The 13,734-nt window shown below is 48.2% G+C and overlaps 1 protein-coding gene across 1 annotated transcript in view; it reads right to left on the minus strand.

Annotated features, from left to right (window-relative positions):
* The window catches only part of LOC102136128 (tumor necrosis factor receptor superfamily member 10D-like), a 29,703-nt gene extending 21,516 nt beyond the window's left edge, over positions 1-8,187 (minus strand). The window contains exon 1 of the mRNA XM_065518990.2: positions 7,912-8,187. Coding sequence (XP_065375062.1) covers positions 7,912-7,971 — 60 coding nt within the window. The 5' untranslated portion in view covers positions 7,972-8,187. The remainder of the gene's footprint in view (positions 1-7,911) is intronic.
* Between the last annotated feature and the right edge of the window lie 5,547 nt (positions 8,188-13,734).

Here is a 13,734-nt window from a genome sequence, read left to right on the forward strand (position 1 = left end):
GGAGTGTTTTAAAGTACAAAATTAATTTAATTGTAAACTTACATTTAATTAAATTTAATATAATCTTGCTCCTGAGCAAAAACAAAGTGGTTACAACAAAAGCTACTTGTGCTGGGCTCTGTTCAACTGCCTGGATCTAAACAAGACAAAATGTAGCTTTCTTCCACATCAAAGCCTGTCTAGTAGTTGGTGACGGCGAAGCTAAGGCATGTTTCCCAAATCCTTCCTTCTCGGGCTGCGGTCCCTCTAGGTTCAGGCGATGTCTCTATCTCCTTTCTCTGCTCTCACACTCTTACTCCTTCTGAAGACCAACTTTTCATTTTGTCAATTCTTTTTTTTTTGGAGACAGGGTCTCTCTCTGTCATCCAGGTTGGAGTGCAGTGGCATAATCTCTGCTCACTACAGCCTCTGCCTCCCGAGCTCAAGTGGTCCTTCGACTGCAGTCCCCAGGTGACAGGGACCACAGACAGGAGTGTGCCCCAACGCCTGGCGAATATTTGTGTATTTTGTACAGCTGGGGTTTCACCACGTTGCCCAGGCTGGTCCAACTCCTGAGCTCAAGCGTTCTGCCTGCCTGGGCCTCCCAAAGTACTGGGATTACAGGCGCAAGCCACCACACACGGTCCGTTTTGTCAGTTCTTTTTGTGGTCTGTATTCTATTTCCTTGAATTATGTTCCTCCTTGTTACTTTGTTTGGTTTAAATTTATGCTTATATTGAATGATTGATTAATGTAGATCTTCAGGCCATACATTTCACATTTTTTTCTTTTTTTGACAGCTTTAATTAGACACAATTCACATAATTAGTAATTATGATGATTCATATAATTCAACCATTTAATGTCTACATTTCAGTAGTTTTTAATATACTCACAGCTATGCAATCATCGCTATAATCAACCTTAGAATATTTTTATCACTCCACAAAGGAACTGCATACCCTTTGGTAGTAACTCCCCATCTCCCCAACCCCCAATTCTTTAACAGAAACATTGAAAGCTGTATTATTTCACCCTCAGCACTGTTAGCGATTTCCAATCAGTTTTGATGTTACATTATTATTATTATTTATTTTGAAATATTTTACCTTCCCTTTTGAATTCTTCTCTGAACCACAGATTTTTTTAGAAATGTGCTGTTCAATAACCAAATTTTAGAATTCTCTATAGATACTGTTACTGATTTCCAGTTTCATTTCATTAAGTGTAGAGATCATATCATATGTTTTATAGCCCAGAACCTGGTCTCTCTTGGTGCAAGTAACATGAGCATAGAAAGGAATGAGTGTTCAGTGGATGTTCCACTCCTGCTCTTTAAATGTCAGTTAAATCAAGGTGGTTCACAGTGTGCAGGTCGCTTGCCACTTTACTGGCGTTTTCATCTGATCGTGCTACCAAGTGCAGAGAAACAGCTGATTTAATCTCTTTTTAATTCTGTTTTTGCATCATGTGTTTTGAAGCTGTATTACTAGGCATATACAATTTGTGATTATTATTACACTCCTTGAAGAATTAACCTTTTTAACTACAAAGGTCCCTTTTGATGTCCCTTAATATTCTGTGTCCTAAAATTGTTACAGTAGGTAGCTAGTCAGGTATGAGCAGGGCAGAAGAGGGCTCCCCGCTTCTGACACCAGCAGTGTTGGGCGACCATCAGGTGGTTGATAACTGTATCTCTAAAGTAATAACTGGTTAAAGCCGATGCCAGTAAAAGGCAGTCTCCTAATACATAGAAAACACCTGAAACTGATCAGCAGCTTCCCAATGAGATTTTCAGGAATGGGGAGAAGTAAGGCAAGATTCTGTAAGCATGCCAACCTATAAAACCCCGACTCAGGCGGGCCGGCTGTGCACTTAGTTTCTCAAGTCACCTGCTCAGCCATCTTTCAAGTTGTACTTTCCTTCTTTTCTTTCAATTTCTTCTTTTCCTTCCTGTTAAAGCTTTTTAATGAATTTCCACTCCTGCTCTGAAACTTGCCTCCGTCTGTCCTTCTGCCTTATGTCCCTCAGTCCAATTCTTTCTTCTCAGGAGGCGAAGAGTTCAAGTTGCTGTGGACTGGTACAGATTCGCTGCCTTCAACGTAGGGTAACTCGGATCTCGTCCACCGCTAACAAAATCAACTTCATCTGATACTGAGATAGCCACAGCAGTTTTCTTGGCCTTACACTCTGCATGGTGTATCTTTTTCCATCTATTTGCTTTCAACAGACAGCATCTGTGTCTTCCTTTTAAGTCCCATCTCGTATAGACAAGTTATAGCTAAGTCTTATTTTTTTCAGCCCTTCAAACCCTTTCTACCTTTGAACTGTAGTACCCAGTGGATTTACAGTTAGTGCAATAATTGATATCGAAATAGACCTATAAGTTTACCATTTAAACTATGATTGTCTAGTCTAATGTTTTTACTCCTTTTTCCCCTGCACATTTTAATGTTAATTACCTTTTAGAATTCCATTTTAATTGGGTACTGACTTTTTATGCAACATATTTCCATGATCTATGTGCAAGTGCTATAGGGAATACAGTATACACTCAAGCGTTCATATTCTATTGAAGGTTTTTTAAAAATAGATTTATTGAGGTATAATGGATATGAAACAAAGTGTACATTTTTGAAGCATGTAGTTTGGTAGATTGAGATGTATGTATACACTGGAACTACCGCCACAATAAGACGACATGTCTACAGTCCTGCAGTGTTTCTTCATATTTCAATGTAATCCTCTCTTCCGCTTTGCTCCTATGTCCCCAGCAATGCTTCTGCTTTTTGTCACAATACATTGGTTGCATTTTAATATGATGAGGAATCAAATGGTATGCATTCTGCTTGGGTTCCTTCACAAGACATGATTTTCTGTGTGTGTGTGGTTTTTTGTTTTTTTTTGTTTGTTTGTTTTATTTTGGTTTTTGTTTTTTTTTTTGAGACAGCATTTTGCTATGTTTCCTGGGCTGGTCTTGAACTCCTGGGCTCAAGTGATCCAACCACCTTGGCAGGACTACAGATGTGAGCCATAGCACCTGCCCACCACCCTGGCCCATTGACTATTCTTAATTAAAGGCTATTGAAAAACAGCAGCTGCAAGAAGATCATTTTGACCTCTTTTGTGTTTCCTAAAAGCAGGAGATGAAAGTCCCCAGGGAAACATAGGACAATCTCCTTATTCTTAAGGATGAGAAGTGGGAGCCCAAGAGAATACTCTGCAGACCTTGTTAGAATAGAACCATTCATCTTTTTAGCCTCCACACATTTACTTGCTTCTTCACAAGTTACTTGGTCTAATTCAGTATATAACTGACTCTCATTGCTTCTTCTGTGCCAGGTAAAACTTGCATTAAATAAATGTGTGTGTTGACCGGGCGTGGTGGCTCATGCCTGTAATCACAACATTTTGAGAGGCCAAGGCGGGCGCATCACCTGAGCTCGAGTTCGAGACCAGCCTGGCCAACACAGTAAAACCGCATCTCTACTAAAAATACAAAGATTACCTGGGCGTGAGGGAGGGCACCTGTAATCCCAGCTACTAAGGAGGCTGAAGCAGGAGAATGGCTTGAATCTGGGAGGCAGAGGTTGCAGTGATCTGAGATTGTACCACTGCACTCCAGCATGGGCGACAGAGCAAGACTGCATCTCAAAAAGAAAGTAGTATGTGCTTTCCTCCTGTGTACCTGTCTCATGTCAACTGAATTCTCAGACTCAGCCAAAATAAAAATCCTGTCAAGGGGAGCTTAGCTTCCCTCCATGATTCTCAATGGTGACAGTAACCAGACATCATCCTCCAGGCCAAAAATATCATATCCTATGGCCTTGCACCAGCACAGCCTCCTTCCTGCACAGCCTCTCTGGAGGAGGGGGAGGCAAAGGTGGTGAGATCTCACGCCTCCCTCATGCTACCTCCTATTAGTTATATGATTCCTGGTGTCACTTCACCCACCACACCGTGGGCTCCAGGGAGCAGGATTCACATGGGGTTCGTCCGTCCTCCCTGGCTCCAGCAGACTCCAAAGACAATAAAGGGTTCACTGTCTATTTCCTGGGTGAATCACTTTTCCCCCAAGCCCATGAGGTGAACGCAGTGGCGGCCTTGGCTCACCGCCTAAGGACAGGCTCCAGGCTATGGCACAGAGAGGGGACCCCAAAGAGCCCTGTGGACTCTGCTGAGGACCCACAGGAGCTCCCCGAGGCCAAGTGCAGGACAGAGATCAGAGAAGCAGCTGCTCAGAGAACTCTAGCTCTGCAGAGGCCCAAATATGGCTGCCATTATACAGAAGGTGAGGCCAAAACTGCTGGAGACATTGCTCCTGAATCTCATTTTGCCACTTGTAAGACAGGGAAAACGATCCACCCTCATCTCCCTGGGTTGTTAGGAAAATCCACTACCTGAAGATGTGCAGTTGCTGGCTGGGAGCAGGACACCAGCTGCCCAACAGCACAGGCCGAGGGCATGGCACTGTCCCCACTGTCCCCACTCTCCCCACCCCCAACCTGGAAGTTAGAGCCTCGCTGCCCCGCCACTCCCGGATACAGGACAGAGGACCGGAACCGGGACCGTGGCCTCTCAGTAGGGGCTGAATGAGCAGCCCTCTGCAGCCACCTGGATGGAGACCTTTCCTGCTCACTCTTCGAACTCCAACTCAGGCAGGGCGCCCACCAGAAGGACAACTGGAAGCGTGGCAGGTAAACCAGGCTGTGGCCCTGCAGTGCCATCGCTATCCTCACTTGAGGTCTAGCTCCTCTGTTCCTCGATGGCCCCTCCGCATGGCGCTCCACTCCAGTCTTCAAAAGCTTCCGTCCTAAGCTCAGGGAGCCGGTACTGAGGTGCAGGTAGGAGCAGGTGCAGCCTCTGCTGGGTGGAGGACATATGCCCTGGGGATCCAGAGTCCTGAGTGACTGACACCAGCCCTGAGGATGTGATTTGTCCTCCCACACCTGCTAACACAGCCCTCTGAGGTTTACACAGGGCTGTTGAAGATCTTTATCTCCTCTTCACTTTACTGGCATGAGCTGGGGCCTCACCAGTGTCACAGAGCTGGAGGGCAAGCACAGCAGGGCCCAGGTGATCCCAGTCTCCAATCTCAGGAGTCCTTGAGAGCCTCAGAGTCTGAGATTCTGAGCTGTTGGAACTTGTCACTTCCTCCTTTGATGAAGAGAGGGATGGCGTGGAAGGACCTGACACAGAGATTGGACCAGCCCAACATTAACAGAGCCAGGACCTCAGGTCAGGAACTGAGCTCAGCTCCAGGCTCATCTGATGTCCTCCTGACAGCCTGAGGATGGAGACCTTATCTCCAGTCAGAGGCATGGCAGCTGGCAGGGACTGGCCCCAGCTGACCACAGTTTTCCAAGTGCACAGCTGGGAATTTGGTCTTCCCTGCTGCCTTCCCCTGCTGTCTCATATGGATCCCCCGATCATCTACTCCCAGTACCAAAAACTCCTGTATCCTTGAAAATTCCTAATACCATGAAGGAGTAAAAATGCATAACAATGTGATGAATCACGTTTTACCTCCTAGACTAGCAACGAATGAAAGCTAAGTGTAGCAAGGGTGTAGGGGCACAGGCACATTTGTGGACCAGGTGTGACCGTAAGCTGGGTTCAGTGGTTTTTTGGAGGAAAATTCGTGAACATTTAAAGAAACTTCTGAAGTGATTTATCCCGCAGAAGGAGAAGTAGAATTCAACTTGTAAGGAATTGTCCAATAAGCTGGTGCACATGGATATGTGGACACATGATACATACAAGGGTATTTAGTATAATGCTGTTGGAATTAGCAAAGGCAAAGTCAGGATGGGATCTAACCAACTTCCCCTAGGCAGCAACAGTGAATTAACCTGTGGCTTACTCATGCAGTAAAATACAATACCCTTGTTTAAAGGAAGATCAATCTGAATGTACTGCCATAAAACATCTAATGTGATCTGTGTTAGCTTCAAAATTTTAAAAAGCGATTGTGCATTGAAATGCATTTGATAAGGCAAGACTGATGGAGGGATCAAAGGCTCCTTTGGGATGTATAGAGTTCACATTCTCAAAACTGTGAAATTCATGTTGCTGGCCTTGTCTACACTGGTCATCCACACATTCTCTCTTCAGGTCCACTGTCCTGACACAGCCATTCTTCTAGCTGCCTCAGGTAGGTCCACTCACTACAAACTATTGTAGAAGTCAGCTGTGTTATTTTTGAGAGGTGAAAATGTTACCGCTTTTTGAATTTAGTATGAATTTGTTGAAAGAAATCATGCAAACTCTCATGGTTCCTATAACCTTGTTTTGTCCTCCCTCTTTTTTGGTATTATAGAAGGAGCCTTAGCTCTCTTGGGAGAAACGTCAATCACTCTGAGAAAGTCCTGGCGGTCTGCACATTTTATTTATAATATGTCCTTATTGCGCACCCCACCACCAATCTCAGTTTCCAAAGCCAACTCACAACAAGAACTTTACACCTTTCATGCTGAAGGAAGGGGCCAGCCTGTGGTCCTGCCCGTGGGATGCAGAGGGGACACACGGGTGACAGTGGAAGACACTGACTGCAAGCACCTTGGTTAACCGCTTCCTGCCACTCTCAGGGCAGAGGAAGTGAAAGTTGCAAAAAAAGCATTGGACAGCTTTTTCACTGGCTGTTTGTTAAACCGATCTCCAAGGAACACGTTTAACAATGTAAACATAGAGTTACCTTTTTTTTTTTTTTTTTTTGGACAGAGTCTTGCGCTGTCGCCCAGGCTGGAGTGTATTGGTGCAATCTCGGCTCACTGCAACCTCTGCCTCCCGGGTTCAAGCAGTTCTCCTGCCTAAGCCTCCCCAGTAGCTGGAACCACAGGCGCACACCGCCATGCCCGGCTAGTGTGTGTGTGTGTGTGTGTGTGTGTGTGTGTGAGTGAGAGATGGAGTCTCGCTCTTGTCCTCCCGGCTAATTTGTGTGAGAGAGAGAGAGAGTGTGTGTGTGTGTGTGTGTGAGAGAGAGAGAGATGAAGTCTCGCTTTTGTCCTCCTGGCTAATTTGTGTGAGTGTGCGTGTGTGTGTGTGTGAGAGAGAGAGAGAGAGATGGAGTCTCGCTTTTGTCCTCCTGGCTAATTTGTGTGAGAGTGTGTTTGTGTGTGTGTGTGTGAGATGGAGTCTCGCTCTTGTCCTCCCGGCTAATTTGTGTGAGTGAGTGTGTGTGTGTGTGTGTGTGTGTGTGTGACGGAGTCTCTCTTTTCTCTCCCATGCTGGAGTGCGATGGTGCGATCTCGGCTCACTGCAACCTTCGCTTCCCGGGGTCAAGCGATTCTCCTGCCTGTCGCTTCCTGGGTTCAAGCGATTCTCCTGCCTCAGCCTCCTGAGTAACTGGGATTACAAGCTGCTGCCACCACGTCCGGCTAATTTGTATTTTTAGTAAACAGGGGGTTTCACCATGTTAGCCAGGCGGGTCTCCAACTCCTGACCTCAGATGATCTGCCCGCCTCGGTCTCCCAAAGTGCTGGGATTCCAGGCGTCAGCCACTGCGCCTGGCCTGGGTTAACGTTATTAACAAACTAATGAACGAACGAACGAACGAACGAACGAACGAACGAACGAACGAACGGACGAACGAAAGAGGCAACCGCGCTGTGGCTTCCTGAGATTCATTCCGGAGTTTCCATCTTGACTCCCTCCCTCCGTTGATTCTGGAACTTACTCCGGGACAGCTCAGTGCGGTCCTCGCCTCACGGGACAGCCAGGGGGAGCGCGCGCTCTGCTCCCTCGCGGCCGGGTCGCTCCTGCCCAGCCAGGGGACCCCAATCTTCCCGACTCCGATGACTGGGTAGTCCTGCCCCGGTACGCCCTGCCGCAGGCGACCCGGGCCAAGCGTCCCCGCCGTGTCCCCCTCTCTCTCTGCCCACTCCCGGCGCCAGGTGCGCTCTTCCCCAGCCAGGGACCGCGGCGGGTACTCACCAGCAGCGGAACCACGACGATGACGAAAACAAACGTAAGGGTCTTGCGGCTAGCAGCCATGGTGGGTTCCCGACGCCGTCCTGGCTCCTAGAGAGCGCCCTGCTCGAGCGCTGGAGGCGGTTGGGGCGCTCTGTCCGCAAAGTCCTATGAGAAGGGAGGTGGGTGGAGGCTTTTCGTCCCCCTGAAGTTTGGGTAAAAAGCGCCAAACTCAATCAGAAACCGTCCGGAAACGGTCCCCGTAGCCCATGCGCCTGGAAAAGTTTCCGCAGCTACACTGGCAGAATTGGCGCGCGCCTCCACTTTTATACCCCGGAGGAAAAGGCGTGGTCACTTGTTCTCCCTTCCCGTAGTCACTTCCAGGCACTCAGAAAAGGGGCACGGCCTCCCCCAGTACCTCGGGGAGGGCCCAGGTTGTGTGCGTGGGTGCATGGACGGAGAGGAACTAGTTCTTGCCGGCAGTGGTGACCCAGGGCGTGTGGTTTGATTCCAGGTCCTGTCCAGGCTGTGGCAAGCAGAAGGGGCAGGAGCTGAGGCGCTTCCCACTGCGCTGCTGTAGTCGGGGTAGTGAGGTTCAAAGGCGGCACTGGAGGCCTGTCCTGAGCCTGCTCCCTCCCCGGGACGCCTGTCTCTCCTCTTGTTAAACCCTGAACTACTTCCTGGCTTAAGGACTTCAGTCCACTCTTAGCTTCTGCTCCCACTCCCTCCCCCAACAGCGGCCTCACTGACCACTGCTCTGATGCCACTGCCTCCAGCCCCCTTGCTGCTGTGACCAGCACCAAGCTTCTCTGGCAGGGGCTTGGCACCCCTCAGTAGCAGGTGCCTGGCACCAAGGAGGGACCCAGTGAGCGCATGAGTGGACAGAATGAAGGACGCAGAGGCCATGACGGGCACGTGCAGAGGCTGAGGAGTAGGTAGGAGGGAGAGGAAAGCCAGGGGCATCCCCAGCCACAGCCTGGCACCCTTTGCATGGTCAAGGCACAAACACTCCCTGACCAGCCTTCAGGGCTCTAGTACTGAGGCCCCATGGGGACAGGGGAGTCAGGGGAGTGGCTTCCAAAGCATTTCCCCAAGTCTAGTTTCTACCCAGGTCCAGCTGTCTGACCTTGGGCCACTTACCTCCCCATCGAGTTAAGCACACTGCCGCTGTGAGGACAGACCCAATGTGTGGTATTGAAGGGTGCCAGCTGGTGAGCCTAGGCAATCAGGTCAATGGCACGACTCCTAGACCCTTGGGGTCAGTTGGCTCCTGAACCCTCACATGGTGGATAGAAGAGGATAGCATTATAGAAACTAAGGTTTTATGGCTGATGAGAAACCTGGGATTGAAATGTCATCCTCTCCACAGGCTTGGATTTGAGCAATGGAGCACCCTGGGCACCTGCCAGGCCCCAGGCACTGAGTTAGGGTCAGAAATGTGTGCCAGGTCCCAGGCACTGAGAAATGCGTGGGGTCAGGAATGTGTGCTGGGTGCAGATCCAGGCAGGAGGTGAGAGGACAGGGACTTCAGGAAGACTGACAGCATTAACACAGAGCCACCAAAGCCTGCAGGAAAGTCTTTAGCGCACCTCAGGCCCCTTGCTCCTGGAGGCTGGACCACAGAGTGTAGACTAGAAACCAGACTGCAGGTAACGACACATTCTCTGTGCCCTATGTGGGACACTGACTAGGGCTAATAGCAAAAGGCTGTGAGCACCTCCCGGGAACTGGGCCTTTAGACTATAAAGTTTCCATTTGAGAGGCTCTTACTAGCTTGCGATGGAACACTTACTGAAGCTCCCCCTGTGACTGAAGGACATAAAATAATCTTGAAACCTGAAAAACTCGTGATGTCTTCAGTGATCTTGGAAAAGCTGTAACGGGGAGGGCAGTCCCAGAAGAGTTCTATTACAAAATGGAAATGGTTTATATGGCATCCTGTGCCTGAGGAAGGCAAAGAGGAGACACTCATGAGCAGGGAGCCTCTGTTCCTCTCAGACTGACTCTAGAACTGGATGAGGAGCTGCTGGATTCTAGGGTCACTTGGACACTTCCCTATACACAGCTCTTTACTGACTGACCAAGAGCTACTCAGTTTATAGACTGTTGTTCCTAGGTGAATGGACAACATCCTATTTGGAAGGCCACCCTTCTGATTGAGGAAGGCAAAGGCAAATCGGCTAGGTGGGTTGGATTGCATGCTGTTTTCCTAGTGTTGATGGAAGATTTGAACAGCAGCAAAAGCCCCTGTACTTGGATTTTTTTCTGGCTCATGGACAGTCGTCAACATCCCAGTCATAGAGTTGGGAAGGAGAATGTGAAAGTTGATCGCACAAATTGGGTCATTCTAAATGTCAACTAAAACAGAGTCAAGAGGTCATGGGGAAAAAAAATCACTGTATTACCCCCAAACTGCAATTTTCTGTAAGCCTGGTAGCCATAACCTGAAACTATTAATAGTTCTATCTAATATCTATTGACACAACCTGCTGCTGCTCTAAGACCAGCTTGACCTACTACAATCACTCACCAGTCAGAGCCTGCCACTTCTTCAAATTTGACAGCGCCAGTGAAGTTTCTGGAAAAAAAATACTTTAGTATTTCTCTCTCTTTTTTTTTTTTTTTTTTTTTTTTTTTTTTTTTGAGACAGAGTCTCGCTCTGTCACTCAGGCTGGAGTGCAGTGGCACGATCTCGGCTCACTGCAAGCTCTGCCTCCTGGGTTGACGCCATTCTCCTGCCTCAGCCTCCCAAGTAGCTGGGACTACAGGCGCCTGCCACCACCCCCAGCTAATTTTTTTGTATTTTTAGTAGAGATGGGGTTTCACCGTGTTAGCCAGAATGGTCTTGATCTCCTGACCTCGTGATCCACCTGCCTCGGCCTCCCAAAGTGCTGGGATTACAGGCATGAGCCCCTGCGCCCGGCCAGAACTTCTCCTTTAAAAAAAAACCTCTAAACTTCTTTTGGTCTTTAGACATACCCAAGACAAGTTGGTCTTTGTGTATGCCAAGCATTGCAATTATTGCTTTCCAAATAAAGTGTATTAAATTTGGATATTTGTCTCTACATTCTCCATTGTTTCCAAGAGTAATGGAAAACTGGCCTATTGAAGGGATGTCCATATGAGCCCCGACCCTATGGCAATCTCTAGGGGGACTTGAGGAGTGCGTTAAAGTAGGACACATCCATACTGCTCAGTAGACCCTGCCTCAGGATTGGAAAGTCATTGCAAGCAGCAAGAGATACCACCATGTACTCCCCTGAGGTGGTCATGAGAGGCCATGAAATAAAATGAGTGGATATGGGGGAACCACAGCGATGCAGAGATGGGCTGAATCGAAACACATTTCTCTTGCTGTCTCTCAGAGCATAACGCCAATAAGAGCTGTTCTGTCTGCCAGTGGGAGAGACACAGACTGCCTATGGTTATGAGGCAGATTCCCTGATGGGGAGGCCCTGAACATTCTTGGAAAGTGAGACTGAGGGCAGGGTCCTGGGGGGTACAGGTGAGTCTCCACGGGAACAGAAACTGACTGTGGATTGTCTTTTGCTTACCTGGTGGAGGCTGCAAATGCCCAGAGTGCTATTAATATAAAAGAACTGAAATAAGGTATTATTCTAGCTTGGACCACTAAACCTCACTTCCTGGGACCAAGAAACATGCCGTTCCGTGCATAATGTTTTGCAAATGGGCAGCGAGATATCCTCCTTAGAGTAATAATTTGATAGGGAAGTGGAACAGTCAACTGAAACATTGATTGTCTAAAATGGGGGGAGATAAAGGCATGAAGGGCTGGCTTCAACGCCTTCACCGGTGTGTGCCACCACTCCACACGAGTGGGCTAAAGGAGTGTCCCCACCAGACTTTCCTCCATTTTTCCAGTGGATCTGGAGATGAGGGGGTAGGGAGGGTGCTAGTATAATGACTGGCATTTTGTTGTTGTTGTTGGTGGTGGTGGTGGTGGTTTTTTTTTTGAGACACAGTCTTGCTCTGTTGCCCAGGCTGGAGTGCAATGGCACGATCTTGGCGCACTGCAAACTCCACCTCCCAGGTTCAAGTGATTCCCCTGCCTTAGCCTCCCGCCATCACGCCCAGCTAATTTTTATATTTTTAGCGGAGATGGGGTTCCAACAAGTTGGTCAGGGTGGTCTCAAACTCCTGACCTCAGGTGATCTACCTGCCTTGGCCTCCCACAAGTGCTAAGATTACAGGCGTGAGCCACTGTGCCCGGCCAGTGACTGTCATTTTTGTATTTCTTCTCTGTGTAACCTCAACGTTCCCCTTCTCCCCATCCGCCACCTGGTACATTGGCCACAGGGCCAGGGCTACAACTATAAATGCAGGAAGCAGTGACAACTCCTAAGCCAGGAACAGACTGTGTGTTTAGACTTTTCTGTCAGTTTTCTTATGGACCTGATGGGACCCCAGTCCTGCAAAATTGGGGCTAACAGTAAATGCAGCTACATAGCCTGATATGATATAGTTTGGATGTGTGTCCCCTCCGAATGCCATATTGAAACGTGATCCCTGAGGTTGGTATGGGCCTGGTGAAGGTGTTTGCATCATGGGGGAAGAACCTCACGAATGGCTCGCTGCCCTTTCCACAGTAATGAGTGAGTTCTCACTCTGTTAGTTCACTGGAGAGCTGGTTGTTTAAAGGAGTCTGGGACCTCTCACCTCTCTCTCTTGCTCCCTCTCACCACGTGATGTGCTGGCTCCCCCTTTGCCTTCTTCCATGATTGGAAGCTCCCTGAGGCCCTCACCAGAAGCTGCGCAGATGCAGGTGCCATGCTCATGCAGCCTGCAGGACCGTGAGCCAAATAAACCTCTTTTCTTTACAGATGACCCAGCCTCAGATATTCCTTTATAGCAACACACAATGGACTAATGTATTGCCTATTGGAAAAATAGCCCGCTAGTTCTGCACCTGTGTAACCCTGCCCTGTATGAATGGATGTGCACTGAGGGGACACGCTTGTTACACTAGTATTGCTGCCAACCCATCACAGTTATTTCCAAAGTAGAAAAGTTTGAGTAGAAATGAAAACCAGAGGGAGGAGTTTCTGAGAGTAAAGGAATGAATACAAGGTTTATGTAATGAGGGAAATCTTATATTACAGTAATACTGAGAAGGAGATGACATTGTCTCTTAGCTCAATTATTCCAGATATCTGGGAGGGGGGAGCTCCGTGTTTGCTGAGACCTGTCCTGCTTTTAGGAACTGACAGAGGGAATGGAGGCCTGCAAACCCGAGTGGCCTCATCCTAGGAGACATTTTCATATAACATGATGATGGACTGGACTAATTATCAATGACTGAGGAGGACTAATAACCTACCAGTACCTTTTGAGTTGCATATCGTTTTGCTGTAAGGGAGTCCAGAGACCTGGTTTTGAACCGTGAAATAATGAGAGATACATATTTGATCTCAGCCCCTGTTTCCTGACACAAAGCTCCTGAAATCCTTGGAATCTCTTAAGTGATCAATGTCTCTTTGTACACCAGTGAGGCGACTGATGGCTAGGGGTTCCTGGACAGCCTTGGGAGCGGGAACAGGCCTATGATTAGAGGGTTGAAACTTCAGCCCCTGCTGAAGTTTTGCTTGGGTTTTGCTTACCTGGTGGAAGCTGCAAATGCCCTCCTCCTGTCCCAGCCTCTGGTGAGAGAAGAGGGGCTGAATGTTGAAGTGATCGCCAAAGGTCAATGATACAATCACTCAAGCTTGAGCACTAAAGCCTCCAAAGAAGCTTAAAAGGACAAAGTTCAGAGAGCCTCTGGGTTTGTGAACAAGTACCCATCCACATGTCGGGATGGTGGCATGCCCTAATTCCACGGGGACAGAGCTC

The sequence above is a fragment of the Macaca fascicularis genome, chromosome 8 (genome assembly GCF_037993035.2).
Source record: "Macaca fascicularis isolate 582-1 chromosome 8, T2T-MFA8v1.1".
Taxonomy (NCBI): Eukaryota; Metazoa; Chordata; class Mammalia; order Primates; family Cercopithecidae; genus Macaca; species Macaca fascicularis.